We start from the raw sequence: 22,939 nt of genomic DNA on the forward strand, positions 1-22,939 counted from the left end.
TGGCGTCGTCTTCCCCGCAACCGTGCACACCATCCCTCGGTTCTGACCTCGTGAGATTCTAAGAGCGCAAGCTCGGTAGGAAACCATGGTACGGCGGCATGGGTCTCGCCTTCCATCCACAAACCTCGAAGCTACGTTCACCTACGCCTCATACGCGTCGACCAGATCCCATAGGGCTGTGGTCTAAACAGACGATGGCGAGACGACAACACACGCGCTGAAGGACCGCACGGAGCTGGACAGGACACCGTACACCCTCAACACCACAAACCGCGCCATACGAGCCTCGACAACCTCGAGAACGAGGACCGGGACGACTTTCAGTGTCCCTCGACAACAGGCACCCTCACACCACCCAAGTCCTGCTTCCAAACCGCCACAATGCCTCCCAAATCGAAACCACCGCCCTCCCCCTCCTCCGAACCCCCGGACCTCTCAATTCTCGCCGACGATGCTGTCCATCTGCATACCGCCGGCTATACCTCCTCTCATCCCCCAGGGCATGAAAGAAACCTCGTAGGCAGCATGGCGCGCTTCCGGCAATCGCCGCTCGACTTTCTGCGTGAGATCTCGCTGCACGTCTCCGGCACCGGCTGGCGTAGCTACGACAACATAGTCGGCCAGCCAATCTTCTACGCGGGCTTCAGCGAGCGCATGAAAGGGATGGTGCTGCGGAATGAGAAACTCGGAGAGAAGGTGCGAGAGCTCGCGAGTCGGCGGGTGGATGCTGAAGTCCGGGAGGGCGGGTTAGGAGCGGAAATCGAAAATAACAGGGTTTCCGGGGTTGACGGAGGGAGTTTGGGAGTAGAGGAGAGGAAACATCGGCGGAGAGTCCAGATTGAGGAGCAGCTGATGGAGGTGGCAGATAAGTTGACTGATGACATGATTTGCAAGATGGAGAGCCAGCGGTTTATCAGGGGCGCGTATTATCTGTGCACGCAGCTGTTGACCAGGGCGTATCATCAGGGTGAGTGTATTTTTTGCTTATACCGTGACTGGACGGATTCAGGGGCGCTCGGATACGGAAAGGATGGTGTATTGGATTCACCATGGATGCCGTTGGCAACGCAGGCGCATCTCAAATGTTCTTTCCGAATGACTCCTTTGTTTTTTAGTGAACTGAGTCCAATATTAGTTCCCTGGGGTGATAGAGGCATACACAAGCTTAGAATGCGTTGCTAATCCGGTCATATAGGTATCCACGTTTCGAGCGAAGAAGTTCTTCGCCTCCGCGGCGTTGCCGAGCAAGCAGAAAAGAATAAACAATCCATAATCTTCCTTCCATGCCATCGATCTCACGTTGATTACGTTTCCTTGCAGATAATCTGCTATAGACTGGGTTTGGCCCTGCCTACGGTAGTCGCGGGTGATAACCTGAACTTTCCCGTGGTCGGATCCTTTTTGCAACATGCAGGTTGGTCAACACCGTCATGGCCCTCTATTCTGATGAAATGCAGGGTGTGGGTTGGCTAAACAACGTGCTGATGCAACACAGGTGCTATGTGGATACGTCGGAGTTTTGGAGACGATCAGCTTTATACCACGCTTGTGCAGGCATACATAGATACGCTTCTCCAGAATGGATTCAACTTGGAGTGTTTCGTTGGTATGAAGAGAATCGCCCTTATCCTGCTGCTAATAATGTACTAATTAAGGACGTAGAGGGTGGTCGGTCCCGGACTGGTAAACTCCTTCCACCGAAGTTTGGGATTCTAAATTTCCTTTTGGACAGCGTGGCATCTGGACGGGTCAACGATGCAATAATATGTCCAGTCAGCACACAATATGATAAGGTGATTGAAGTAGAGTAAGTGTTGAGGTTCATCGTGAATGGCTGTGGGGCTGACAGATAAACAGTTCGTACATCAGCGAACTTCTCGGACAACCGAAACCAAAAGAGAACCTTATGGATTTCCTTTCTGCTTCCTCGGTACTTTCGTTGAAGCTAGGCCGTGTAGATGTCCGCTTTCATGAGCCTTGGAGTCTCCGTGGTTTCATCCAGCAGCAAACGGAGAGGTTCACTCAGCTACCTCAGCAGCTGGATGCGAAAGAGATGAGGTTGAGAATTCTAAGAACGATGGGGTACAAGGTTCTTTCCGATATCAATGATGTTTCAGTCGTGATGCCCACAGCATTGATTGGCACTGTGCTGCTGACGCTTAGAGGTCGAGGCGTCGGTAAAGCCGAATTGGTCAGAAGAGTTGAGTGGCTCAGCGACCGTGTTCGAAGCCAAGGCGGACGAGTAGCCCACTTCGCTGGCCTCCCGACTAGTGTGGTTGTTGAAAGGGGACTCGAGGTTCTTGGTCCTGGCCTGGTTGGTACGGTTCAGGGGCTACCCGAGGAGACGTTCTACGCCGTTGACAGGTGAGACAAAATCTTCCGAGATCGTGACCTGGAGCAGAACGTTAACACCCGTCCAGATTTCAATTGTCATTCTACAGGAACATGACTATCCATCTCTTTATCTTGCAGGCTCTTGTATCAGCAGCGATGTATACCAAGATCAAGCAAGGCGGTGGACCCGAAAACCAAAGGATCACATACGAGGACCTCCATGGTCAGGTGTATTTCTTATCTCAGGTTAGTTCTGATTCAAGTTCCAGGTGTAAAAAAGAGATAGCTAACGTGTATGAAGTTGTTCCGTGGCGAGTTCATCTTCCCGACTGAAGGACTCGACGCCAACTTGACAAAGGCCTTAAATGGTCTGGAACGCGACAATGTTGTCCAGATAACCAGGAATTCCGAAGACCCAAGCAAGATAGGTTTCATCGAGTTGAGCGATGCTGAAAGAGAATGCGGCCGGGAGAACTTTGACTTCTATTGCTTCTTGATATGGCCATTCGTTGAAGCAAGCTGGCTTGGCGCAATGTCTCTCCAAATGCTTACACCCCCATTAACACAAATAGGAGAAACGTGGCTGGACATGAAAAAGGTTCAAGATCGCGCGCAATTGGTATGTTGGTCAAATTCATATGGAAAAGAAGAGAATGCGGATGAACATTGAAGAAATGAGTTGACTGAAGACTGAAGACATTGCTGACAACACGTAAAGCTAGGAAAAACTCTGTATCACCAAGGAGACTTATCGTATTTTGAAGCCGTCAATAAAGAAATTCTGAAGAACGCTTACCAGCGCTTCGAAGAAGAAGGTATGATCGTAGTTGCGAAGAGTAAAGACACGAAAATACCATCCACCGTACGACTCGCAGACGACTGGACACCCTCCCGTTGCAAAAAGACGGGTAAAATTATGGCGAAGGGGAAGCTCTGGACCTTTTCAGAGCTGGTTTCGCTGTCGCGGAGAGAAGGGTATGTTTGTCTCGTTTCGTTACCTTGTAATCGCTGTGTTCTGCCCACTCTTATGGCCGTGTCTCCTGGATGTCTCAAGAGCACTGTCATCTTGTGTTCTGCTCCTTTTCCGTTATGCATCGTCCTTTTTATTTGCTCTGCCCTTCTTGCATACTGCCTGGCATTCCCTGAAGTATACTCGGATCGTTGCTACTCTTCTTATACCTCATCTCTCTTCATCCTGCCGTATTTCTCTACCCTTTCCCTCCATTCGTGCCTATTCTTTGGGCTCCACACCTCCCTGTCCTTGACTGCCCCCGGGGAGAGTATGTCCTCGCAGCTATTCTCAACCGGTCCCTATCTTTACGCCCTTTGCTGTCTGTTCGAGCATCATCCCCAACCCTCATGTATAAGTCTTCTAGTTTCGTTGCTGCAAGTCTTACTTCATTGGGCTTGGTGCCCCCTATACTCCGCTCGCCGCCGCTACTCCCAAATCTTGTCGGGGGCCTGCGCATCCTGTCTCGTGTGTCCCTTCTGTTACATCCCTTCTTCAACAGGTCTTCATTTCCCTCCCATACTCTGTCCTTGGCTAGCAGTCATGTTCCCGTCCTGTCAAGGTACGGGCTTCCGCAAGGCCGCCGCCCTGGAGTTTGTCCTAGTGGACATCTTATCATGTCCTTATCTTCCTCCCTTTGTTTGTCTGATCTGCTTTCCCCTTCTTCTTGCCCGCCTGCAACGCCCTTATTCTGCGAGTGGAAAGTTCGTGGAGCTTGCTGCGTCGTGGTTGCTTCGGCCCATTACCCCCCTACCTCTTTGTTTGTCTCAGGGGCTCGCTGACTCGTTCCGCCATCTCTAGGAAAAATCGTCGCGATGGTGCTACGGTGCAGAATCGTGTGTTGGCGCTCGCTGATAAGGTCGGAAGGGAGTTGTGGGAGGATGCGGCGTCGCGGGATGGGCTCGTCGACAAAGACGAAGCCCGCATCGCGAAGGCTAAGGGGAAGAGGAAGCGGAAGGCCTTGAACATCGATCGAGCTAGACTGTAACTGTACTTCAGCAAGTCCCCCATTCTCTTGTTTTAGCCCCTTTCTTGTAAGCTTCTTGGTGGGCTGGCGGTGCGGAGATGCTGGAGCGGGTGGACCTCTCTATACATCTAGCGACTAGCGTGTCTGCGACTCTGCAGTGGGTATCAAGGCAGTGATAGTGTATAGTCTACTTACTGTACACCTGTAGACCATTCAGAGACCTCCTCCATGCTCCGTATGTGTGTGTTCTTCTCTTTGTGATGGTGTCTTGCTGCCGCAACCTATCACAACACCGCCGCCCCGTGATCTCCAGACCGCTTCTTCTTCGCACAAACCCTTCCACTCCACGAAACTTCTTCCACCTCATTCAAACCACCGCATCCTCTGCTTCCTGCATCTATCTACACATCCGCTGATTCCGCTCAACATCCTGCACACCTTCTTCACTCGCTAGAGGCCCCCCCGCACCACTATGGGTCGCTCTAAGGAGGCGCGTCGGCATAAGAACCGCACTGACAAGTTGCGCGAGAAGGAGCGTAAGAAGAAACGGGCTGAGGAATCGAAGGCTGCTTCCAAGGGCTCTGCGCGCGTTCTCAAGAACGCGAAGCTCCCCCACATGCGCACTCAGGCCTATGACAGCAATGGAAAGAAGATCAGATATCCACCCTGCTGGATCTGCAAATGGCGCCACGATTCGAAGAAGACCCGCTGCAACCCGAGTATGTGATGTCCTCTTGTCACCGTCTGAGGTACTTCAACTGATTATCATAGAGCGCAAGGACAAGCGTAAGAAGGCTCAATCTGGAGCCGCTGACGCGAATATCAAAGAGGGTATGTGATCTTCCCCTTGTGATCGCCTGAAGTCCTTCAACTAATTATCATAGAGGCCAAGACTGAGGAAGTGACCGTTTGATCTGAAGGCTCTGGTTGTGCACTTGAAGTAGGGTATGTTATCTTCTCTTTCGACTGTCTGAAGTCCTTCGACTAATGATCATAGGGGGCAGAAGCGAGGGCGATGAAGCGAGATATCCGCCCCTATGTAGCTGACACTGAGAATGACATCCTGATTCTCTACGACCTTTTTACGATACCATATGATGCTTGATATTAAGTGCTTGGCAGAACTATTGACGGTTTGGACTGCGGAGTCACGTTGCCATTTGAAAGAGCTAGGAATTGGAGGTCATGTCTTTTTGTTTTGCACATACCTGTGAGTAAAGGTACCACCTCATGACTAGTGCTAATATTCTAAGGAAGATGTAAAGGACTGAAGGGTGTGCATCGGAGCCCTTCACGTTCAGCTTCACAGATCACTGGAGGAGTGAATACACCCCTGGGCTATTCCAAATCCACGCCTACACGATGTCAAAAGCGTCAGGGGCTAGATCAGAGTCCCTCATATGAACGTTTTGACAACACACCAGAGGATCAAATACGCCCCTGGGCTACTTAAAAACGACGCCTTCACGATGTCAAAAGCTCAAGGGGCTAAATCAGAACGTCCAATATCAGAGGATTGTAAACTAGAAGAGCTAGGAATTGAATGACATTCGTGTTGCTTTTGAGCATACGGGTGAGTATGGAATACACCCCTGGGCTATTCAGAAGCCACGGGTTCACGATGTCAAAAACTCGAGGGACCAGATTAGACCGTCTGATCTCACATGAAAGAGCTAGGAACTGAACGATATGCTTATTCCTTTTGAGGATACGGGTGACGATGGAATACCCCTCTAGGCTACTCAAATACGACGCATTCACGATGTCAAGGACTCGAGGGACCAGATCAGGATGTCCAATTTCACATGAAAGAGCTCGAGATTGAAGGGTGTTCTCATTGAATTTGGGCGTATGCATGGGCATGGTGTCTACCCCTGAGCCCATGCTGCCATTCTTGGGAATGAATATTCAACGTCGCAATTTGGGTTACGGAGCTTCATTACAAAAGAGAAGGGCTCGGAATTGAGGGTTATGATCATTGGGTTTGGGCGTATGTGTGAGTACTGTGTCCGCTCCCGAACCCATCATGACATTTTGGGAAATCCTGGCTAACGCGAAGCAGAGGCACAGTCAATGCGAGGCAATTTGAAACGCGTTAGCTATTACATCTTTACATATCACAATCGGTATGTTTCAGAGGTGGAACGCCTTGTTGTCGTGCTGATCAAGGTCTCGTTATGGCCGCTTCAATCTAAAGGTGCTCTGCGCGGCCACGGACCGAGGGGCTCGCAGCGATGTGCAAAGAAGATCAGGCCCAAATCATACCACCCCCAATCATCATTTGGATGAGCATGCTAACAGTAGGATCCTCCCCCGGACTATGGCCTCCTGCGATGCGTACTATGTCACAGCAGACATGCACCGAATCGCCTCCCCTTTGATCACCTGGCTAGCATCACGTTCCGTACCTGAGACGCCATGAGCAGCAGCAGCATCCCGACATCGGTGGCCTGATCCGCAGGGCGTGGCTGGGGTAGAAGGCGGTGACGCCAGAAACGGGGGCCACTGCCAAGCCCCGCTGGGGTATAAAATCTTCGCTCGTCTCGCCCCCAACCCTCTTCTTCTTCCTCAACAACGAGACGTGCTCTTTCGCGGGCCTCTCGGCCTGGGTCTTCATACCCAGGTAGAGCAGTGTTTTATGTTTGTTTGTTTTGTGGAGGGCTTGGGGCCGCGGGAGGTACGTTCGTTCTCGATGATGCTGCTTCCCTCCGACAGCCAGAGCTCCTGATTCTCGCTGCCTGTCGTGGGCGTCAGCCAGCGGCACCACAGATTGGAGAGCTGATATACTATTGCTTGCTGATGATGCTGACGATTGAAGCAGGGCCTCGCAGACCGGCAATTCGCAGCCTCCCACCCCGTCCGTCGAACAGGGTACGGGCCAGCCGCGCACCGGATCGTTTAGCTTCCCATGGAATGCTGCGTCCTTCACCTCTGCGCGAGACGGCCTGACCTCTCCAACCGTAGAGGAACAAGCTGATCCCACGATCGGCTTCCTCCTTAATAAAAGCCCGTCCGAAAGGCTGTGCGGTCGCTCTCGTACTCTGTCGGCCAATCGGCCAACAGGACAACGAGCTTCTCTCACCAAACCCAGCCGCCCACTTCGCTGGCCGCGGTCTTCGTGTCAATTCCACCTCTGTTCGCCACCGGCCATCAAAGCCGAGTCTTCTTGGCGAGGCTCCTCTGGATTTGAGCGGGCTTCCGCAGCTGTTGGAAGGCGAAGACGATATGAACAGCGGTTCAACCGGGTCAGAGGCTGAGCTCGAGCTGCCAGCTTCATGCTGATGGCCATCAAAACCAAGTTTTCTTGGCGAGGCTCCTCTAGATTCGAGCGGACTTCCGCAGCTGTTGGAAGATGAAGACGATATGAACAGCGGTTCAACCGGGTCAGAGGCTGGGCTCGAGCTGCCAGCTTCGTGCTGACGGCCATCAAAACCAAGTCTTCTTGGTGAGGCTCCTCTAGATTCGAGCGGACTTCTGCAGCTGTTGGAATACGAGGACGATATGAACAGCGGTTCAACCGGGTCAGAGGCTGGGCTCGAGCTGCCAGTTTCGTGTTGATGGCCATCACTGAAGGAGTCTACTGACCAAGCAGGGTAAGATATCTAGGTCTACACCAAGCACTTCCCAAGCACAGAAACTAACTTAATCAAAGATGCCCCTTGCTATCTAGCGGACCTTTGAAGTCGTCAGCTCCTTTTCCAAATCTCCTCCCATCGCCGATAGCTCGACTCCACTGGGCCGGAAAATCTGCCGAACCTTGGCTGCCCAGTCCCTGACTCCGGCAAACACACCCACTCTCTCACACAACCCGGAACTTCCTGCCGACTGTGGCTCACACACAGCATTGCCTGATGGTCTTGCAGCCCTTCCACCACGACTTCATTGCTCTTTGCCTTGGCGCTGGGCACCGGAACACTTCCCTTGTCGGTATACGTCAACGTCATACCTTCGCCCCGCGTGAGGAAGAGCAAGCATTTGTCTCGCACGAGGTCATCCATACCGCTGAAAGCTTCGTCAAGAATCAAGATGTCTGGATGGCGGATCACAGCACGGAGGAAGAGCAGAACACGTTGGGCGCTGTATGAGACCTGACCGAAGAGGGTGCTGGATGACCACTCCAGGTTTGACGATGCTGTTTCGGCGAGTTGGGGATTCAGATCAACCTCGAACCAACGGAGACATGCGTCTATGCGGCTGCCTGCTTCGGCGTTGAGAGCGGGTCTCGTGAGGGGAGTATCTGCCCATGCGGATTCGAGGGTTCGTCGAAGAGAGAGCTGTTTGGGAAAGAGAGCATGGACTTCAGGAGAAGAGTGGCCCATGCGGGATTGGATGTCGAAGATGGAGATACCAGGGATACCAGGGGATGGCAGTCGCGAGCGCTGGAAGATTCGGACGGGAGCTGAATATGTCTGTGGATGGTCGGAGGTTATGAGAGAGAGGAGAGTGGTCTTCCCAGATCCTGCTCGACGTTAGCAAGTGGCTAGTCAATGCATGCCTCATTATCGTCTCACCATTTGCTCCAAAGATGCCCCATCGTTGACCTCGCCGAACGTCCCACCACAACCCATCTTTCTTCGTGCCATCTACGTCTTGCTGCCAATCTCCGAGCACAGAATTACTCCCGTATTTGATCCTCACCCCTTGCATCTCAACGAGAGGATCACCAAGCGGCACCCGCGTTTCGTCATTCTTCTCATACCCATCTCGACTCAGCCCAGTTGCGCCGGATTCTTTTCCAGCCTCGAAGTCGCCCCTCTCGGAAAGATGACGACCAACTTCTCTAAGCTCCACTAGTTTCGGATCGAGACTAACGCCCTTCGCACCTCTCTGCTCGGCGGTTTCATACTTGTTTTTCAAGTAGCGGAAAACTTCAGCCTTCGGACCTAATGTATCAACTTTGCCGTCCTCGCCGGCATAGACGATGTGGGTGATCCAATCCGGAACGACGTCTTGCGGACGCAGTGAGAGGACAACGCGGGGAGCGTTCGATTCGGCGAGCCGATGCAAGACTTGAGATATATGCTTCGAGACGAAGGGGTCGAGGCCAACTGATAGACATCAACACGCATCCACATCTACACACACGCACGCACAAGCAACTCATGATCAGGAACACCATGTTCATCGCAAACGTGATTTCGACTCGAGATAAAGAACAGAACATACTAAATGGCGCATCCAACAACAACATCTCCGGCGCGCTCAACAACGCCTTTCCAATTCGCGCCCGCCGGCTCTGCCCGTTGCTCAGCGTGCTCACCGGCTTCTGCACAAACCTCTCCAGCTCCAGGTCCTTCACTACTCGTGCCAGCACCTCCTCCGGTGGTAAACGCGCCCGCACAAACTCCTCACCCTCGTTCAACCCCGTGACCCCGGACAGGTACCGCGCTAGCGACACATCCCCGGCTTCGCGGTGCGACTCATAGCGTGCGCTGAGGTACGCGCCGCCGAAGGCGCGCCGTTCGACGTCAAAACCGACGTACGCGAGGGCACGGTCGGGCGTGCGGGATTTGAAGGAGGCGTTGGGGGTGCTAAGGTAGGGGTAGGAGCGGGCGGTAGGGGGAAAGCAGAGAAGCTGGCCACGGAGGACGTGGAGGAAGGCTGTGCGGATTGTGGAGGAGGGGCTTAGAATGGCCCAGTGCTCGTTTGGGGTTGAAAAAGAAGGTAGAGAAAGGGTGAGGTTTTGGAATAAGGGGGGATTGGGAGAAGAATTGACACTGGACTTGGATGGTTCTTGCCCTGGGCGTGGCCGGGAGGAGGGGTGGCGGGTGTAGAATGTGCCATTGGTGATTTTTACTATGGGAGGGAAGTTGACACGATGGGTTCTTGAGGCGGAGAGGGAAAGGGGGGTAGTTCTTTTCATCGCGGTCGGTGGATGTGGTGTTTGAGTCACGGAGGAAGGAAATTTATATAGCTCTTTTGGCTTCCCGTAGCAAATTGCGCCATAGCTACCAGTGGGCGTCCGTATATTCCCCACAGATTGCTATGACGTCTGACAGATAGACCTCGGCATGTGGATCTTCCTTCACTACTTTGAAGAAAGCTTACACGCACCTTTCACACTCAACTCGCGATGCTCCCAGCATTGCAGCCGTCGCGCCCAAAGGCAAGTAGTCGCCGGCTCTCCAAGTATCGGAAATGTTCTATGCTAACCCGAGTCCAGCTCCCGCAACAAGACTACCAGCGCCCTAGCTACCTCCACCAGCAAACCCGCACCCTACAATACCCCTCTATTCCTCCCCCTCCCGTATCCAGCGCACCAAGCTCCACTGTATCGCAAAAGAAGCCTCGGAACCAAATAGAAGCAATGTCGCCTTTCGCCCCACCTCTCCAGACCCTTCAAACCCTTCAGACCCGAAACCCGACCTTCTCACCGAGCGCGTATGACAGCGCGGTCAGGCATCCCGTTTTTTTCACTCAGCAATTACGGAAACCTCCGTTCCCACTGCCACAAAATGCTGCGCAGGGTGCGAATCCGGTAGCGTTCGGGTATGTGCTGGAGTCAAGGAAGGCTGATGCTACGTTTGGGGGACGGACGAAGCTGTGAGAGTGGGTTGTACTGTACGATGCCTGGTCAAGAATCCCCATACACTGGTCTACCACAGCGCGAGGAACTTCATAGTGTTTTCAGAATTTCGAATAAGAGAGAAGCTCGGCGTTTTGTACAACTAGTAAAGTCGCGAGGCTACCCCAGACAGCGTCAGCAGGGTGTACGCAGGTTGGAAGCATATCTACTGCATCCAATTTCCAATAGTATGTTGGAGCCCCACAAACGGTGGCAGGAAAGAGTATGCAGATCTATGGCAAGGCACTGTATTGGATGGCAGGTAATCAGGGAGAACATTTGGGGATGAGGAGGCTTCATGGTAAAGGGGCGTATCCTCCCCGAGGTTCGAGATCGACTCAAGAGGCAGAACCAATGACTAAAGCACGACTGTCTGACTGTTACGTCTGGTGGGAGTATAGGAATCTAGAGACACGGGCTCCTCATAGTAGCCGTAATTCCCGTACTGCAAGAACTTGCAGTAGCGTGGGTGCTTCAACTCTCGTAGTGGAGTATGAGCGTGGCGTAAATGATACTATTACGTCTAGAGACATCCCTACGTGGGCGATTGGTGAAGCCTAGCAGATATGGGAACTTGTCGTCCCATATTCGTCAAATATTGACGCATTGACAAGTCAAGCACATGTAGTGGATCTCATCAGTCCTCTGCGTCTAGCTGCTGTTCTATAAGGACGAGTCTCATGCCCCTACACAACCGCAGAACTATCTCCCTAACTCAGCAAATAACCCCAACAATCCCCTCCCCACACATCTCCGCCTAATCCACACTCTCCACCATAGCCTCTTTCAGCACAAGTAGGGCGGCAAGCGTTGTTCATTTTGCAGTAAATAGCCAGGCCGCGTGCAGCACCTCTAAACGCCATTCTCACTGCAGTTTAACGACTCCACACTTTTATCTTTTGCAAGGCTACACACCCCCTTATTGTGCCTTTCAACCAGCTTTGCGTCATGTATGGACTGCACCTCGTACCGTTTCTTGGAGAAGATGGTCCCGTGGCGTTATGTACAACCCTGCCTCGCCCTTAGTAGGACCATTGATGGCATGAGCAACCACTCTTTTTGGCGTATTGAGCTCTGCCTGGATGTTGTGAGACGCCGAGGTCCCATTCTCTGCTCATAAGTCGGGCACAAAATGCATCTTGAAGCTCTTCTTCGCCCGATCCGGAGCCGTCCTCTGGAAATGCTCGCCGTGTATCTCAAACACGAGCGGTTGATGTTGCTGCTGACCCTCTTGCTCCAAGAATGGCACCTCGAACCTGAAGATTGTGTGTTCCTTAGGCACCGTCTTCACCACATCCCCCTTCGTGACAATGTCAAACACAAACTTCGTGTCTCGCACCACAATCCCCTTCAGCCCAACCCGGCTCACGCACCGGCTCCGCACCACCTCCACAGCCGCCCCGTGCAGGTCTGCGCTCGCGACCATCGGCCCTGCACCCGCGGGCGTCACGTATTTCGTCGGCCTCCCTTGCTCGCCCTCCGCTTTCACTAGCCCGAGTACCTCCCTCATGTAGCCGCACCACATACTATGCAGCGGCTCGTAGATTGCATATTTCTGCTGCTCTTTCGGGATTTCGTAGAGGCATAGCGCGCGCTTCTGGGCTGCGGATAGCGGGCGCGGCTTTTTCGATTTGCGGGCTTTGGTTGCAGCTTCGCGGGACGCGCGAGCGGAACGACGAGTTGCGCGTGCGGACGGGGTGGGAGAGGTTGGTCGGAGTGTCACCGCCCTCTTGACGACGCGGTCGGTGAAGAGGGTGTTGGTAGTTGTGGGGGAGTGGGCGCGGGAGAGGAGGGTGTGCGCAATGTGAGGTTCGGACGGGTTGGAGGGTGCGGCGTCCGTCATTTCATTGGGAGGTTAGGTGGTGTCTTCAACACTTAGGGAAGTGTTTGATATATAACTGTAGGTAATGGATGTGGCATGGGTTGTGGGGTTTCCGTGCTGAGATTTGTTCTACGAAGTACACCGTACAGGCGCACTTTTGAGTACGCCCTTTGAAGTACTTCACAGATAAATGAAAGTTTCGGGTAAATACCCCTCCTAATGGACGTTTGTGACGCCGTTTTATGGGGGCCTTTTCCCGCCATGCCAAGACGTCTGGTGGCAAGGCTTAACCCTACTGCTACAGAAACCATTATAGGATATAGATCTAGTTTTAAGGATCCTAAAATAGATATAAATGCTTGTACCTAAAAATAGGGCTACTACTAATATTCTCTTAAAGCCTTTTTACCTTCTTCTAATTATTATACTATATAAAAGATTCTTAGATAAAACTTTGTTAGTATGAAGAGTACTACCTAGCTATTCTCTCGATTTAAAAATATTAGTACTTTATCCTAGAAAAGTTATGACTCTAACCCCTAACCTAGTGTTCTAATGACTAGATTTTCCAGTGCTACTTTTTTTGAGAAATAGCTCGCCGGAAACTGCTTTCATCACACGTCTCGTGTCAGCGTAAGTTTTTCGCGAAAGAGCGCCAAAAGAGCTGGAGAGACACACAGCAAGGCATAGAGCAAGTGGCAGCCGTGCAGTCAAACAGTATAAAACTAAATTAAATGCAACTGGGGATGCACCTTCGATAAACGTAAGCGCTCAGCGTCTTCCTCCAAATCAGTCTTCATCGATAATCTCATAGGCATTGTCGCCACTGTCACTTTGGCTCCGTCCAACACTCTTCTCAGGCGTCTTCTCATCCATACTTTCGCCTACAGGCTCAATGCCGTCTTCGTCAGTCATTCTTAAACTGTAAAATCGCTTCTTTATCGCGGCTTCACTCTTGTTTTGGTAAGCATGATCAATGACTTCCCGCACTTTATCCGTGAACACCAGACTTGTCCCATACTTGTGCATGACGTCCGCAAGCTCCTTCCCATCAGACTCCCTCAATGTTTGTCCAAAGATTTGCAGAAACATCTCCTCAGTTACTGGCATCGACGGATCATGCTCCAGGAGCATCTCCAGTACGTTGATGCCGTTGCCATATCCAATCATTTGGAGGGCCATTTTAGGATCTAGCCTAATGCTGGGGTCGAACTTGAGCAGCGGACGCATCGTCAGATATGCCTCTCCCAGCCCTAACTTGGATATCGCTGCAACCACGTCGGTGGAGATACGCGTACCAGGTTCCAGGTGTTTAAGCAGGATCTCCATATCTGCTGCACAGCGCGCTGCTTGCACCATCTCTTCGGTAACAGCGATATCTGGACTGCGGTCGAAGAGGGTCTCTAGCACGTCCTTCCCTTCCTGTTCGTGCTTCCTGTACCTGCGATCGAAGTCATTCCCGATCTCTAGTGCCCGGAATACGACCTCTTTAGTGACAGGCGTCTCAGGGTCGATATCCAGTAGAAGCTTCATGCACTTGAGCTGTTTCTGGGATTTGAGAATCTCTGGCGTGATTCGGCACACCGGTTTGTGCTCAAGCAGGTATTTCAGATCGTAATGAGAATGAACGGCTTCGAGCATCTTGGCCGTCACTCCAATGCCACCACTTCTCTGCATAAGGCGCTTGATGATTTCGTTGCCAGCATACGAGCGCTTGAGGACATGGCATATGACTGCTTCAGATACTACCATGCCCTTGGCAATATCCAAAAGCGAAGCGAGCGTCTTCTCCGCGTCTCTGGAGAGTAGTTCAGCTGCCGCCACGAGGTCGTCATCGAGAACATGCAGTGGGTTTGCAAGCTTCAAAATGACTTCCAAAGGTGTTTCTATCTGAGAGGGTTCGAAGCTTATACGTCTCTGCCTCTTCTCTTCAAGGGCTATCGTCAACGGAGTCCGACCCTTTGCATCTAGAACAGTGGCATTTGCACCGTGCTCTAGTAGCTTGCGGACAGATGCACCGCTACCAATAGCGCAAGCAAGATGCAACGGCGTTGTATATTCAGGGTGAATATGTTTGGTCAGCGGTGCTTTTTGGAGCAGTAGTGCCACGATATCCGGATGACCTCCCTGGATGGCGGCGAAGATGGCCTTCTCGAAAAATCCGGCAGTTGCATTGAGGTCGGCCCCTTTCTCGAGGAGCAACTCAACCAAGGCCTTGCTTCCCAGCAGGCAGGCAAGATGCAACGGCGGCCCAAAAGGCCTGTTATCGTCGGTAATGTTCGCTCCATGGACGACTAGAAGCCGCACGATTTTCTCGCAGTCTGAGAGCCGTCGGAAGGTGCTGGGAGCCGAGTCTCTATAACTGTAATATGCCATTCCGCCCCCAGAATTTGGCAGGGAGAGTTTGTCCACGAGCTTCTTTGCGTTTTCTGATTTCAACCCCCGTAGCGTAGAGGCTGCACACGCTTCCAATGCAGTCATTAATGGTGTTCCATGTTTTGCACTCTTGCAATTCATATCAGCTCCACTTAAAAGGAGGAATCGGACCACCTCCGCTTGCAAGTGCGAAGCTGCAACCTGCAGTGGATAGTCGCCATTCGCCTCGCCTTGTCCATTGATGTCGATGCCACCTTTCTCTAGCATGATCCCTACGGATGCTACCGAGCCTGCTGCGCAGACCTGGACGAAGCGTCTCATAGTATGAGGGGCGTAGTCCAGCAGGAGTCGGAAAACAGAATCATCAAGCCCATGGACAGCAAAGGCCTCGTCGATGACAGTCTCTGGCTTCTCACCATCATAGATCTTCTCAAGTAAGAGTTCAATCATAGGGAGGCGCTTTTGACGGCATGCCAAGGCTAGTACAGGTTCTGCTTTCGACCCAGCTGCTAGAAGCTCTTGCGCAATCTCAATGCTCCCTGCTCTAACGGCATCAGACAAAGCCGCGTCATCGATCGCATTGGCCTCAGCTAAGAGTAGAAGACGCACAATGTCAGCTCGACCCTTAGAGGCTGCGACACTTAGAGGTGTGTGGACCCCTTCGACATTGTTTTCGATGTCAGCCCCCTGGGATAGCAGCAGCTTGGTTACATCCAGGTACCCTCCGGCAATGGCTGCATGGATCGGACTCGCATCCTCGGCCTGAATGCTCCCGTAATAGGGTCGCTTCTTCCCATGAATATTCACTGGTGCGCCAGCGCTAAGCAACTCTTTTACCATGGCCACACTTCCTTGCGTCGAAGCTAGAATCAACGGATGCAGTGTCTCAGATTCATCAAGCACCGCGTTTGCCCCATGCTTCAGGAGAGTCTTGACGATGCTCAGATTGCCGGATTTGACTCCCAACTGTAGCGCATTTTCCGAAGCTTTCTCCGAATCGTCGATGTGTCTGAGATCCATGTCTGCACCGTGGTCGAGGAGTGTCTCTATGACGTCTGCATGACCGCCGACAAGAGCTGCTCGCAGAGCCGTTTGCCAGCGACCCTCAAGCACATTGACTTCGGCGCCCGCGTCTAACAGCTTCTGAACCATACTGATGTGTCCGCAACGGGCTGCTGCCTCCAATGCCGTGCCGTAGTAATATCCGATAGCATTGACGTCCGTGCCACGAGACAACAATAGGTCAAGGAAGGGATGATCGTCGAGGAAAGCGGCCATCTGCAAGACCAGAGTCCATCTAATGTCTGTGGTTGTGATCTGCGGCATTTGACGGAGAAGATCAAATAGCACTGCTCCAGATCCTTCGTTGAACACGTACTCCAGCGACGGAACTACCAAAAAATGGCCATCGGGATCGTCAATGCCGTCAAAATATTTCCTTGAAGTGTTGCCTTTAAAGTAGCGCAAAGCCTGTTCGAGGAGCTCCTTTTGTTCTTCGACCTCCTCCGAGATGGTCGCACCAACCGCAAGGAGTCTGCGAACGATAGAAGCTGCGGACAACTCGCGTCCGGTTGCTGCGAAGAGAGCACTCTCACCATCCTTAGTCGCATTGACGTCTGTACCCGCTGAAATAAATTTCTCCACAATATGACCTGGACAGTATTTCGCAGCCAGCTGTATTGGGTATACATTTTGACCACCCAGATCGTTGGGCTTGGAACCGCTACCAAGGAGAAACATGATGACTTCCTCGTGCTGAGGCTGCTCAGCCTTCCTAGGCTCATTTTTCGAATGGAGGAAGATCCCGGATAAGTGGCTTCTTGACGAGTCGAATCTGGCAAAGCCTCGCAACGCTGCTTGAAGGGGCGAGATGACTGGCACCACAGTAGACTCCTCTTGACTTGCTTGCGACTGGCCCTCTGAGTTATATGAAACAATCGCAAACGGGGACGAGATGAAAATAGTCTTGTTCAAGCCTGGCCCGACGGGTTTGTCGTGCGCCAGATTGTTGATATCCGCCGACATATCTTGGACTAGGTACCGCACCACATCAATATGTCCATTCTCACTGGATACCACGAGGGCACGGATAATAGCAGCGCTGCTAGTTGTGGTCAGCTCGTCCGTCCAGTAAGAGGTAAGCAACTTCATCATATTCACGGAGCCACTGCCAGCCGCCACAACAAATGCTTCCTCGCCCGAAGGCGGTTGTCTCCCTTTGAGCGATGGAGACTCGAGGAGAATTTGAGCGACAGTACTCTGAGCATTCAATGCACAAAGCTGGAGCCCCGCATCGATTTCACGTGGGGACAGTGCTTCGTGGTGCTTCGATCCAAGAATCGCATCAATGACTTGAATGTCTCCAGTTTCGCAACTGTGTGCAAAATCCAAGACCAGCGTTTCCTGGCTTACTTCAGGGTCGCGGTGATATTTGTCGGCTGCCGTGACCAGCTTCTGCTTTAACTCAGCAGTCTCATCCGCAGAGCAGTGTTTAGAAGCCTGAGCAAGGGCGAGGTCGACGATCTGCGATTGTTGCCTTTGACGCCCAACTTCAAGAATTGATTCAATGTGGGATTTGATAGACTGCCGCTTTGCAACGTCGTCAAGAAGTAGCTGAACGACCGGCCAATGAGAATTTGAAGCAGCTACCTTGATGGCATCACTGATCTCATCTTCTGGAATGCCCAGCACCTCCCGTTGTTCCAGGAGCAGTTTGACAGTACCTTCGTGGCCGGCTGAAGCGGCACCTTCAAGTGGGTAATTCTCACGACGTCGTGAGTATGATTGTGGTTCGTAGCCAGTAGCTGGAACCTCTTCGGTCTTCAGCTGAGCCATCTCTGACTCGCCTTCTGCTGCTCTGAAAATGGCCTCAAGCTCGGTAGTAGGCCTTGTCGCTTTAGCGGATATATCTTTCGAGGCTCGAGATGATTGCCTTCGTCTATACGGATCAGAGTCCCGTCCAGGGGATGCATCTCGCATCAGTGCCTTGTATGGTGAAGGTGTAGCTCTACGAAACGCTGGACCCGGAGGTGGATGGTAGAACTTGTAGCCCTTTCGCAGCATCAGCATTATCACATCTTGATGTCCTCCTTCGGCAGCAGCATGGAAAGCGTCCTTGGAATACCCCTTAGCGTGAACATCAGCGCCGGCATCAAGCAAAAGCTCCACAGCACCGTGCTGACCATGGTAAGCTGCAGCTTGTAGGGCTGTGCCGTAGAAACCGCTTTGCTGATTCACATTGGCGCCTTCGTCTATGATGAGTTTCATAACCGTGGTGTGCCCCTTCATAGCCGCAGCTTGGAGTGCGTCACCAAAAATCCCGCAAGCATTGATCTCTGCTCCTCGGTGCAAGAGCAAGCGAGCGATAGGCTGATAGTTGAGGAGGCAAGCCGTTCTCAACGGCGTCCCAACAGCACCTTCGGCTTCCACACTCATGCCCTCGTCTAGGAGGAACTCCACCAAAACCTTGTGATTGTACAAGGTCGCGAGGGCAACGGCGTCTGGTGGAAGAACGTCTCTTTTATTGATTTGTTGATCAAGAAATTGACGAATAACACCGAGCTGGCCACCCTCTATGGCTTTCCTCGTCTTCTTCCTTACTTTGTCAGGCTTGCTCTTGTTGAAGAGCAGAAATGACGGTCGTTGGAGCCGTTCAACGACATTAACAAACCCTGCACGAGCAGCGTCTTCAAGAGCTTGTTCATAGTCGTCCTCGGATTTGACCATAGAGCCGCTTTCGATGAGATGAAGTGCCACATCCTCATGACCACCCCGACATGCGGCCTGCAAGGCGTCATCAAAGACAACACCATAGGAGATGCTTGCGCCAAGCTTGAGAAGGTTGTCGACCACTTCCAGATGCCCTGCGAAGCATGCCGCGTGTAGTGGACTGCCGTATCTCCCGCACTTGACATTGACATTAGCCCCGTGGTCAACGAGCACAGAGACTGTGGTTGAATGTCCTAAGGCAGCCGCAAGATAGACGGGTGTGGCGCCATGTTTGTTCTTCTGATTCACATCAAGATCCGCCACGTGCTCAAAAACCACACGTAATAAGCCAGTCAGTCCGAACACGCTGATCAAGAACAGAAATCCAGCATCACGATCGGGGATCGCATCCAGAGCTGCTTTCATGGCATGGTCATTAGTAAGAATTGTAACGAGTTCTCGTCTCGTTCCAAGCCACGAGTCGAAGGACAAAGTGGTGTCGAAATCCTCGTCGAAGATGAAATAAGTCATCTTGTCGACAATATCTTTGTTCGCTGCCATGCTCTCGGCTATGTTTGAGTGAACAGGCCAGTACATCGCGGCATAGACATAAAAATCGTCGCTTGGTATTTGAAAGTTCCTCGTAGAAACAGGGCCCCGAGAGCAAGCTTCAATACAAGTCGAGGCAAGAAAAGTGTGCGCCGCAGCTCCTGTAAAAGAGTCATGGCGCTCTAAGAACTCCTTGACCGATTGATGGGCAAAGCGTATGACGTTACAATCCTTGTCCAGAACAACCAAGTTCGCGCATATTGCCATCAATTGTGTCAATTGCAGTGTCGAGTTTTGGGCATTTGAAATGGCGGCCAGGAGAGCTGATGGTGTCAATGGTTCTCTCATGTGAAGAATCCAGGAAAAGACTTTGACTGCAGTATCGCGAGCGATCGTGCCAGTCTTGAAGATGTGACTCAATGACTCTTGGTATAACTGATCCAAATCTTCTGGAAGCTTGTTCTGTAATGCTATTATAACGTCATCCTCAATCTTTTCTCGGCAAAGACGCTCGATTTGCAGTTTGACCCAGAGAAACCTGTATCAGTCACTTTGAATGTTCAGAGATCGATCGGAAATACTTACATTTCGCCAGCTCCGTCGAGGAGTGCCTGTATCAGCATGCTGTGCAAAGCAGGGGACACTTTCCCTTCGAGTAGCAGCTTGCTTGTCACAGCGGTGTCAATTAGGTGGTTCACGAAACTTTCCATGTCTTGTTGAGTTTCATGGCTAGTGATCTGGATTTGCTTATCGGCCGCCGGTGCGATTGTTGTACAGTTGCTGCTTCTGCTCGTTATCAAGATCTTAACGACATTATCCGCTTCCAAGACGATCCCCTTCAGTGTGGAAATGAGGGCATGCCGTTCGTTCTCCTTAACAGTATCGATGGCGTCGATGATAATGGTCAATGGATCCTGCTCAGCAAGCTCAAGGATGAGCCGAACGCAGTCTTGCGTTCTCAACTTCATTAAATCCAGTCCGTCAACACGTGCTGTTGCAATTTGGCGCTCATACTCCGAGCAGAGGAAGTCTTTGATCTTACGTCGGCCTGTTGTATCGAGAGCAAGCTGGCCGAGTATGGAGCGCATCACATCATCAGACGAATAGCGTGCCCTCTCAAAGTCGGGGTTCGCACAATAGATGTATCCAAATGGGGCGGCGAATGGATCATTGTTAGCGATAGACAATAAAGAGTCCACGATCACCGAGCACAGCATCGATTTGCCCGAGCCGGTGATACCATGGAGCAAGAGCAGCGAGGAAGAACTCGATGTTTGCCAATCGATGTAGTCCTTGTGGTTAAGCAGCCATTTCCCGAGGCCGGGTAGCCGGGATTGCGAGACGAACTGATGATGGTTGTAATATGGTGACGCGGACAGCCATTCAAGTATTTTGTTGTACTTCTGTTCTGAGAGTGACTGAGAGTACATGGTTGCCTGTACCGAGAGCCTCGTGACCGCAGCCTCTAGGTAGACTAATTTGTCGGTGTCTGTCAGCTTGGCGATTTTGAGGACTTCAGCTTCCTGAGCTATGACTTTGCGCATTTGTTCCTCGTCTACCGTGCGGAAGGGGCTCTTGAGCAAGCGGACTGACGGACGTTAGCCTCCATGTCAATTTAACATCGTAGCAGAATCTCGTGTTATAGACCGATAAGTGTGCGCTGTTGAAATGATGAAGTCCCAATAGTAAGAACTCGAAGCAATGCGCTTACTCAGATATCCTACCTTGGCAGTAAAGCCTCTCAGGAAGAGATGAGAAGAGTCAAGAGTTGAAACTCACCCATGGATTTCTCTCCGAAGAATCTCACCGCACGAGCCAAATGGGTCAAAATCTCCGCATATAGACGAGTCAAAGCTTCCTCTAACATCAACTCTAGCTCCGATTTCATTCCCTGCAGGTAAAGCCGCTCGAATTCGCGATAACGGGTGACTATCCGGGCAATGGTTTCCACTGCGCCATTAAGTTAGCTCGGCTCCCGCCCATATTGGGCATCCTCGCGCGTATGCGCTGTTAAAATCTCCCTCATGCTGGAACTTACGATCATCAGCCATAGCTCCAAATACTTGAACTTCAGAGACAGCTGTCTGAAGCAAGAACCTGAATGCTGCCCACGGTAACGAAAGGTGAACAGGATCGTACTGAGCGATAACATCACCCGTCTCCTTGAATCTGTTGATCCACCTCGCGGTCTTTTCGAGCACATCCCGCACGACGACCACATCGCCGTTGGGCTTCTTGAACTTCCATCTTTTGCGTACAGCTACATCTCTTTTGGCCTCGATCTCTTTCAGCACAGCCTCCTGAATCCGATTGTTAGCGATTGCGATCCGATTGAATTCCGGGAGGTGTTTACCAGGATATCGCGCTTATGTGTCCTAGTCGAATTCAGGCCATTTCTTAGATCGCTGTCCAATGAGTTGAAAGCCTGATCCCACAGGCTCGGGGTCGCGCTGGAGGCTTTCGCAGAGGCTGTCATCCTGTCAACGTAGAGCCAGTATAATCACTGCTGGCCATCTAGAAGCGACACGTTGGGTCTCTCCAGGGTCTGCTTGACGTGTGCTCAGTTGAGCTTCTAAGCCTCAGATGAACAAAAAAGGGACTAAATAGAAGTTTGCATGGAGGATACAGGTGGCATGACCTCAGGAGAGCTCGGCGCAGCTTCGGAAGCTCGGTTGGCCCGCGGCAAGCTTCTGCTAATATGCCACATAAATGGCCCCCAGGTCATGTGTTCGAGCTGGACCAGGGGTTGTTCGGCCCAGTTTCCAAGGTTGGGTCGGGGCGACCTTCCTCTACGTATGAGAAATATTCTAAGCGGCCGATTTGAGGCACCTGCACCACAACACGTAACTATAACGAATCCCCCACAATTTTCCACTAATAATTTCCAACAGGGTATCAAACTGGAGCCTTGCATCAGCGTATGAATACTGGCATGATAAATTAGCTAATACTGAGACTGGTTGTGTTGAAAACAAGTCTTGATGTTGCCGTGCGGTGCCTCAAATCGTATCTAGTCTAGTATGAGCTTGCCAATGCTAATCTAGTAACTTATACACTATACGCATAGATAACCCAAAGGAGCTTGCTTGTGCAGTTGCCGAGAATAGAGAGGAGCTTAGAGAGTCTAATTTTGTGAGTAGCAGCGACCATCTACACCACCACCATTTAATTTTGACAACTTTACGACCCCTACTACGTGTCGCAGGCTTAAGCAGCTAAGTAACTATATTCTGACTAAGTGGGACAGCATTCTTTAATGGGAGTGGACCGAGCGATATGTTTGTGCCTCAAACGCGATCGCTGCTAGGGCTACCAACGGCGCGCATAGGGCACTCGCTAGGAACGACGTAGCTAAGCAGAAGCGCCGGCAGAATAAGAATGACACGAGGAAGAGGCTTACTTATATTGGGCCTTTCGTAGCTGGCGACGCACGGCGTATGAAGGCTGTGCAGGCTAAAGAGACGCTGGAGGAGGCGGAGGCCGCGCTTTAATCCCGACGCGAAAAGGCCGACAGGAAGCGATTAAAGGGGGAAAACGAAATTGGAGTTGCATATAGAAGAGAGATAAGGGAGCGCAATAAATTGTTGGGAATCAAAACTCCGAGATACC

At 51.7% G+C, this 22,939-nt stretch overlaps 8 protein-coding genes across 8 annotated transcripts; 3 read left to right on the plus strand and 5 right to left on the minus strand.

The window, feature by feature from the left end:
* The first annotated feature begins 494 nt into the window (after positions 1-494).
* Positions 495-4,546, plus strand: BDZ99DRAFT_464173 (glycerol-3-phosphate acyltransferase). Its single transcript, XM_033720245.1, has 9 exons — positions 495-967; positions 1,196-1,414; positions 1,496-1,606; positions 1,663-1,807; positions 1,858-2,364; positions 2,421-2,580; positions 2,636-2,953; positions 3,053-3,309; positions 4,145-4,546. Exons 1-9 carry the CDS (start codon positions 526-528, stop codon positions 4,329-4,331), a joined length of 2,346 nt encoding a protein of 781 aa, XP_033575255.1. The 5' UTR covers positions 495-525; the 3' UTR covers positions 4,332-4,546.
* A 316-nt stretch (positions 4,547-4,862) lies between these two features.
* On the plus strand, positions 4,863-5,411 carry BDZ99DRAFT_51233 (uncharacterized protein). Its single transcript, XM_033724621.1, has 3 exons — positions 4,863-5,141; positions 5,195-5,255; positions 5,308-5,411. Exons 1-2 carry the CDS (start codon positions 4,943-4,945, stop codon positions 5,221-5,223), a joined length of 228 nt encoding a protein of 75 aa, XP_033575256.1. The 5' UTR covers positions 4,863-4,942; the 3' UTR covers positions 5,224-5,255; positions 5,308-5,411.
* A 2,321-nt stretch (positions 5,412-7,732) lies between these two features.
* Positions 7,733-10,177, minus strand: BDZ99DRAFT_464177 (P-loop containing nucleoside triphosphate hydrolase protein). The gene is made up of 4 exons (XM_033720246.1): positions 9,477-10,177; positions 8,822-9,358; positions 7,963-8,769; positions 7,733-7,903 (listed from the first exon to the last, which is right to left on the minus strand). The coding sequence occupies exons 1-3, from the start codon at positions 10,171-10,173 to the stop codon at positions 7,997-7,999; spliced, it is 2,007 nt and encodes a 668-aa protein (XP_033575257.1). The 5' UTR covers positions 10,174-10,177; the 3' UTR covers positions 7,733-7,903; positions 7,963-7,996.
* A 164-nt stretch (positions 10,178-10,341) lies between these two features.
* On the plus strand, positions 10,342-10,979 carry BDZ99DRAFT_51312 (uncharacterized protein). Its single transcript, XM_033724680.1, has 2 exons — positions 10,342-10,416; positions 10,474-10,979. Exons 1-2 carry the CDS (start codon positions 10,384-10,386, stop codon positions 10,855-10,857), a joined length of 417 nt encoding a protein of 138 aa, XP_033575258.1. The 5' UTR covers positions 10,342-10,383; the 3' UTR covers positions 10,858-10,979.
* Positions 10,980-11,712: 733 nt separating this feature from the next.
* On the minus strand, positions 11,713-12,779 carry BDZ99DRAFT_51316 (ribonuclease-like protein P complex subunit Pop4). The gene has a single exon (XM_033724687.1). The coding sequence runs from the start codon at positions 12,716-12,718 to the stop codon at positions 11,990-11,992; it is 729 nt and encodes a 242-aa protein (XP_033575259.1). The 5' UTR covers positions 12,719-12,779; the 3' UTR covers positions 11,713-11,989.
* Positions 12,780-13,233: 454 nt separating this feature from the next.
* Positions 13,234-14,911, minus strand: BDZ99DRAFT_419279 (uncharacterized protein). Its single transcript, XM_033716885.1, has 2 exons — positions 13,376-14,911; positions 13,234-13,302 (listed from the first exon to the last, which is right to left on the minus strand). The coding sequence occupies exon 1, from the start codon at positions 14,447-14,449 to the stop codon at positions 13,487-13,489; it is 963 nt and encodes a 320-aa protein (XP_033575260.1). The 5' UTR covers positions 14,450-14,911; the 3' UTR covers positions 13,234-13,302; positions 13,376-13,486.
* Positions 14,912-19,794: 4,883 nt separating this feature from the next.
* Positions 19,795-21,149, minus strand: BDZ99DRAFT_51369 (uncharacterized protein). The gene is made up of 2 exons (XM_033724732.1): positions 21,055-21,149; positions 19,795-20,918 (listed from the first exon to the last, which is right to left on the minus strand). The coding sequence occupies exon 2, from the start codon at positions 20,872-20,874 to the stop codon at positions 19,912-19,914; it is 963 nt and encodes a 320-aa protein (XP_033575261.1). The 5' UTR covers positions 20,875-20,918; positions 21,055-21,149; the 3' UTR covers positions 19,795-19,911.
* BDZ99DRAFT_51326 (uncharacterized protein) lies at positions 20,636-21,983 on the minus strand. Its single transcript, XM_033724701.1, has 4 exons — positions 21,684-21,983; positions 21,369-21,630; positions 21,042-21,280; positions 20,636-20,804 (listed from the first exon to the last, which is right to left on the minus strand). The coding sequence occupies exons 1-3, from the start codon at positions 21,804-21,806 to the stop codon at positions 21,072-21,074; spliced, it is 594 nt and encodes a 197-aa protein (XP_033575262.1). The 5' UTR covers positions 21,807-21,983; the 3' UTR covers positions 20,636-20,804; positions 21,042-21,071.
* Positions 21,984-22,939: the final 956 nt, after the last annotated feature.

This window comes from Mytilinidion resinicola (assembly GCF_010093595.1).
Source record: "Mytilinidion resinicola strain CBS 304.34 unplaced genomic scaffold BDZ99scaffold_12, whole genome shotgun sequence".
NCBI classification, from domain to species: Eukaryota; Fungi; Ascomycota; class Dothideomycetes; order Mytilinidiales; family Mytilinidiaceae; genus Mytilinidion; species Mytilinidion resinicola.

Excerpts from the sequence above, each read along its gene's own strand:
- BDZ99DRAFT_464177 (XM_033720246.1), bottom strand. The coding sequence starts at position 10,173 with ATGAAAAGAACTACCCCCCTTTCCCTCTCCGCCTCAAGAACCCATCGT. Across the intron at positions 9,359-9,476 it reads GTTGTTGGATGCGCCATTTA|TTGGCCTCGACCCCTTCGTC; the intron begins GTATGTTCTGTT and ends GATGTCTATCAG. Across the intron at positions 8,770-8,821 it reads GGGCATCTTTGGAGCAAATG|GATCTGGGAAGACCACTCTC; the intron begins GTGAGACGATAA and ends AACGTCGAGCAG.
- BDZ99DRAFT_51369 (XM_033724732.1), bottom strand. The coding sequence starts at position 20,874 with ATGCGCAAAGTCATAGCTCAGGAAGCTGAAGTCCTCAAAATCGCCAAG.
- BDZ99DRAFT_51326 (XM_033724701.1), bottom strand. The coding sequence starts at position 21,806 with ATGACAGCCTCTGCGAAAGCCTCCAGCGCGACCCCGAGCCTGTGGGAT. Across the intron at positions 21,631-21,683 it reads CACATAAGCGCGATATCCTG|GAGGCTGTGCTGAAAGAGAT; the intron begins GTAAACACCTCC and ends AATCGGATTCAG. Across the intron at positions 21,281-21,368 it reads TGGAGCTATGGCTGATGATC|TGGAAACCATTGCCCGGATA; the intron begins GTAAGTTCCAGC and ends TTAATGGCGCAG.
- BDZ99DRAFT_419279 (XM_033716885.1), bottom strand. The coding sequence starts at position 14,449 with ATGGTAGTATCTGAAGCAGTCATATGCCATGTCCTCAAGCGCTCGTAT.
- BDZ99DRAFT_51312 (XM_033724680.1), top strand. The coding sequence starts at position 10,384 with ATGCTCCCAGCATTGCAGCCGTCGCGCCCAAAG. Across the intron at positions 10,417-10,473 it reads TGCAGCCGTCGCGCCCAAAG|CTCCCGCAACAAGACTACCA; the intron begins GCAAGTAGTCGC and ends ACCCGAGTCCAG.
- BDZ99DRAFT_51233 (XM_033724621.1), top strand. The coding sequence starts at position 4,943 with ATGACAGCAATGGAAAGAAGATCAGATATCCACCCTGCTGGATCTGCA. Across the intron at positions 5,142-5,194 it reads TGACGCGAATATCAAAGAGG|AGGCCAAGACTGAGGAAGTG; the intron begins GTATGTGATCTT and ends TAATTATCATAG.
- BDZ99DRAFT_51316 (XM_033724687.1), bottom strand. The coding sequence starts at position 12,718 with ATGACGGACGCCGCACCCTCCAACCCGTCCGAACCTCACATTGCGCAC.
- BDZ99DRAFT_464173 (XM_033720245.1), top strand. The coding sequence starts at position 526 with ATGGCGCGCTTCCGGCAATCGCCGCTCGACTTTCTGCGTGAGATCTCG. Across the intron at positions 1,607-1,662 it reads CAACTTGGAGTGTTTCGTTG|AGGGTGGTCGGTCCCGGACT; the intron begins GTATGAAGAGAA and ends TTAAGGACGTAG. Across the intron at positions 1,808-1,857 it reads GATAAGGTGATTGAAGTAGA|TTCGTACATCAGCGAACTTC; the intron begins GTAAGTGTTGAG and ends ACAGATAAACAG.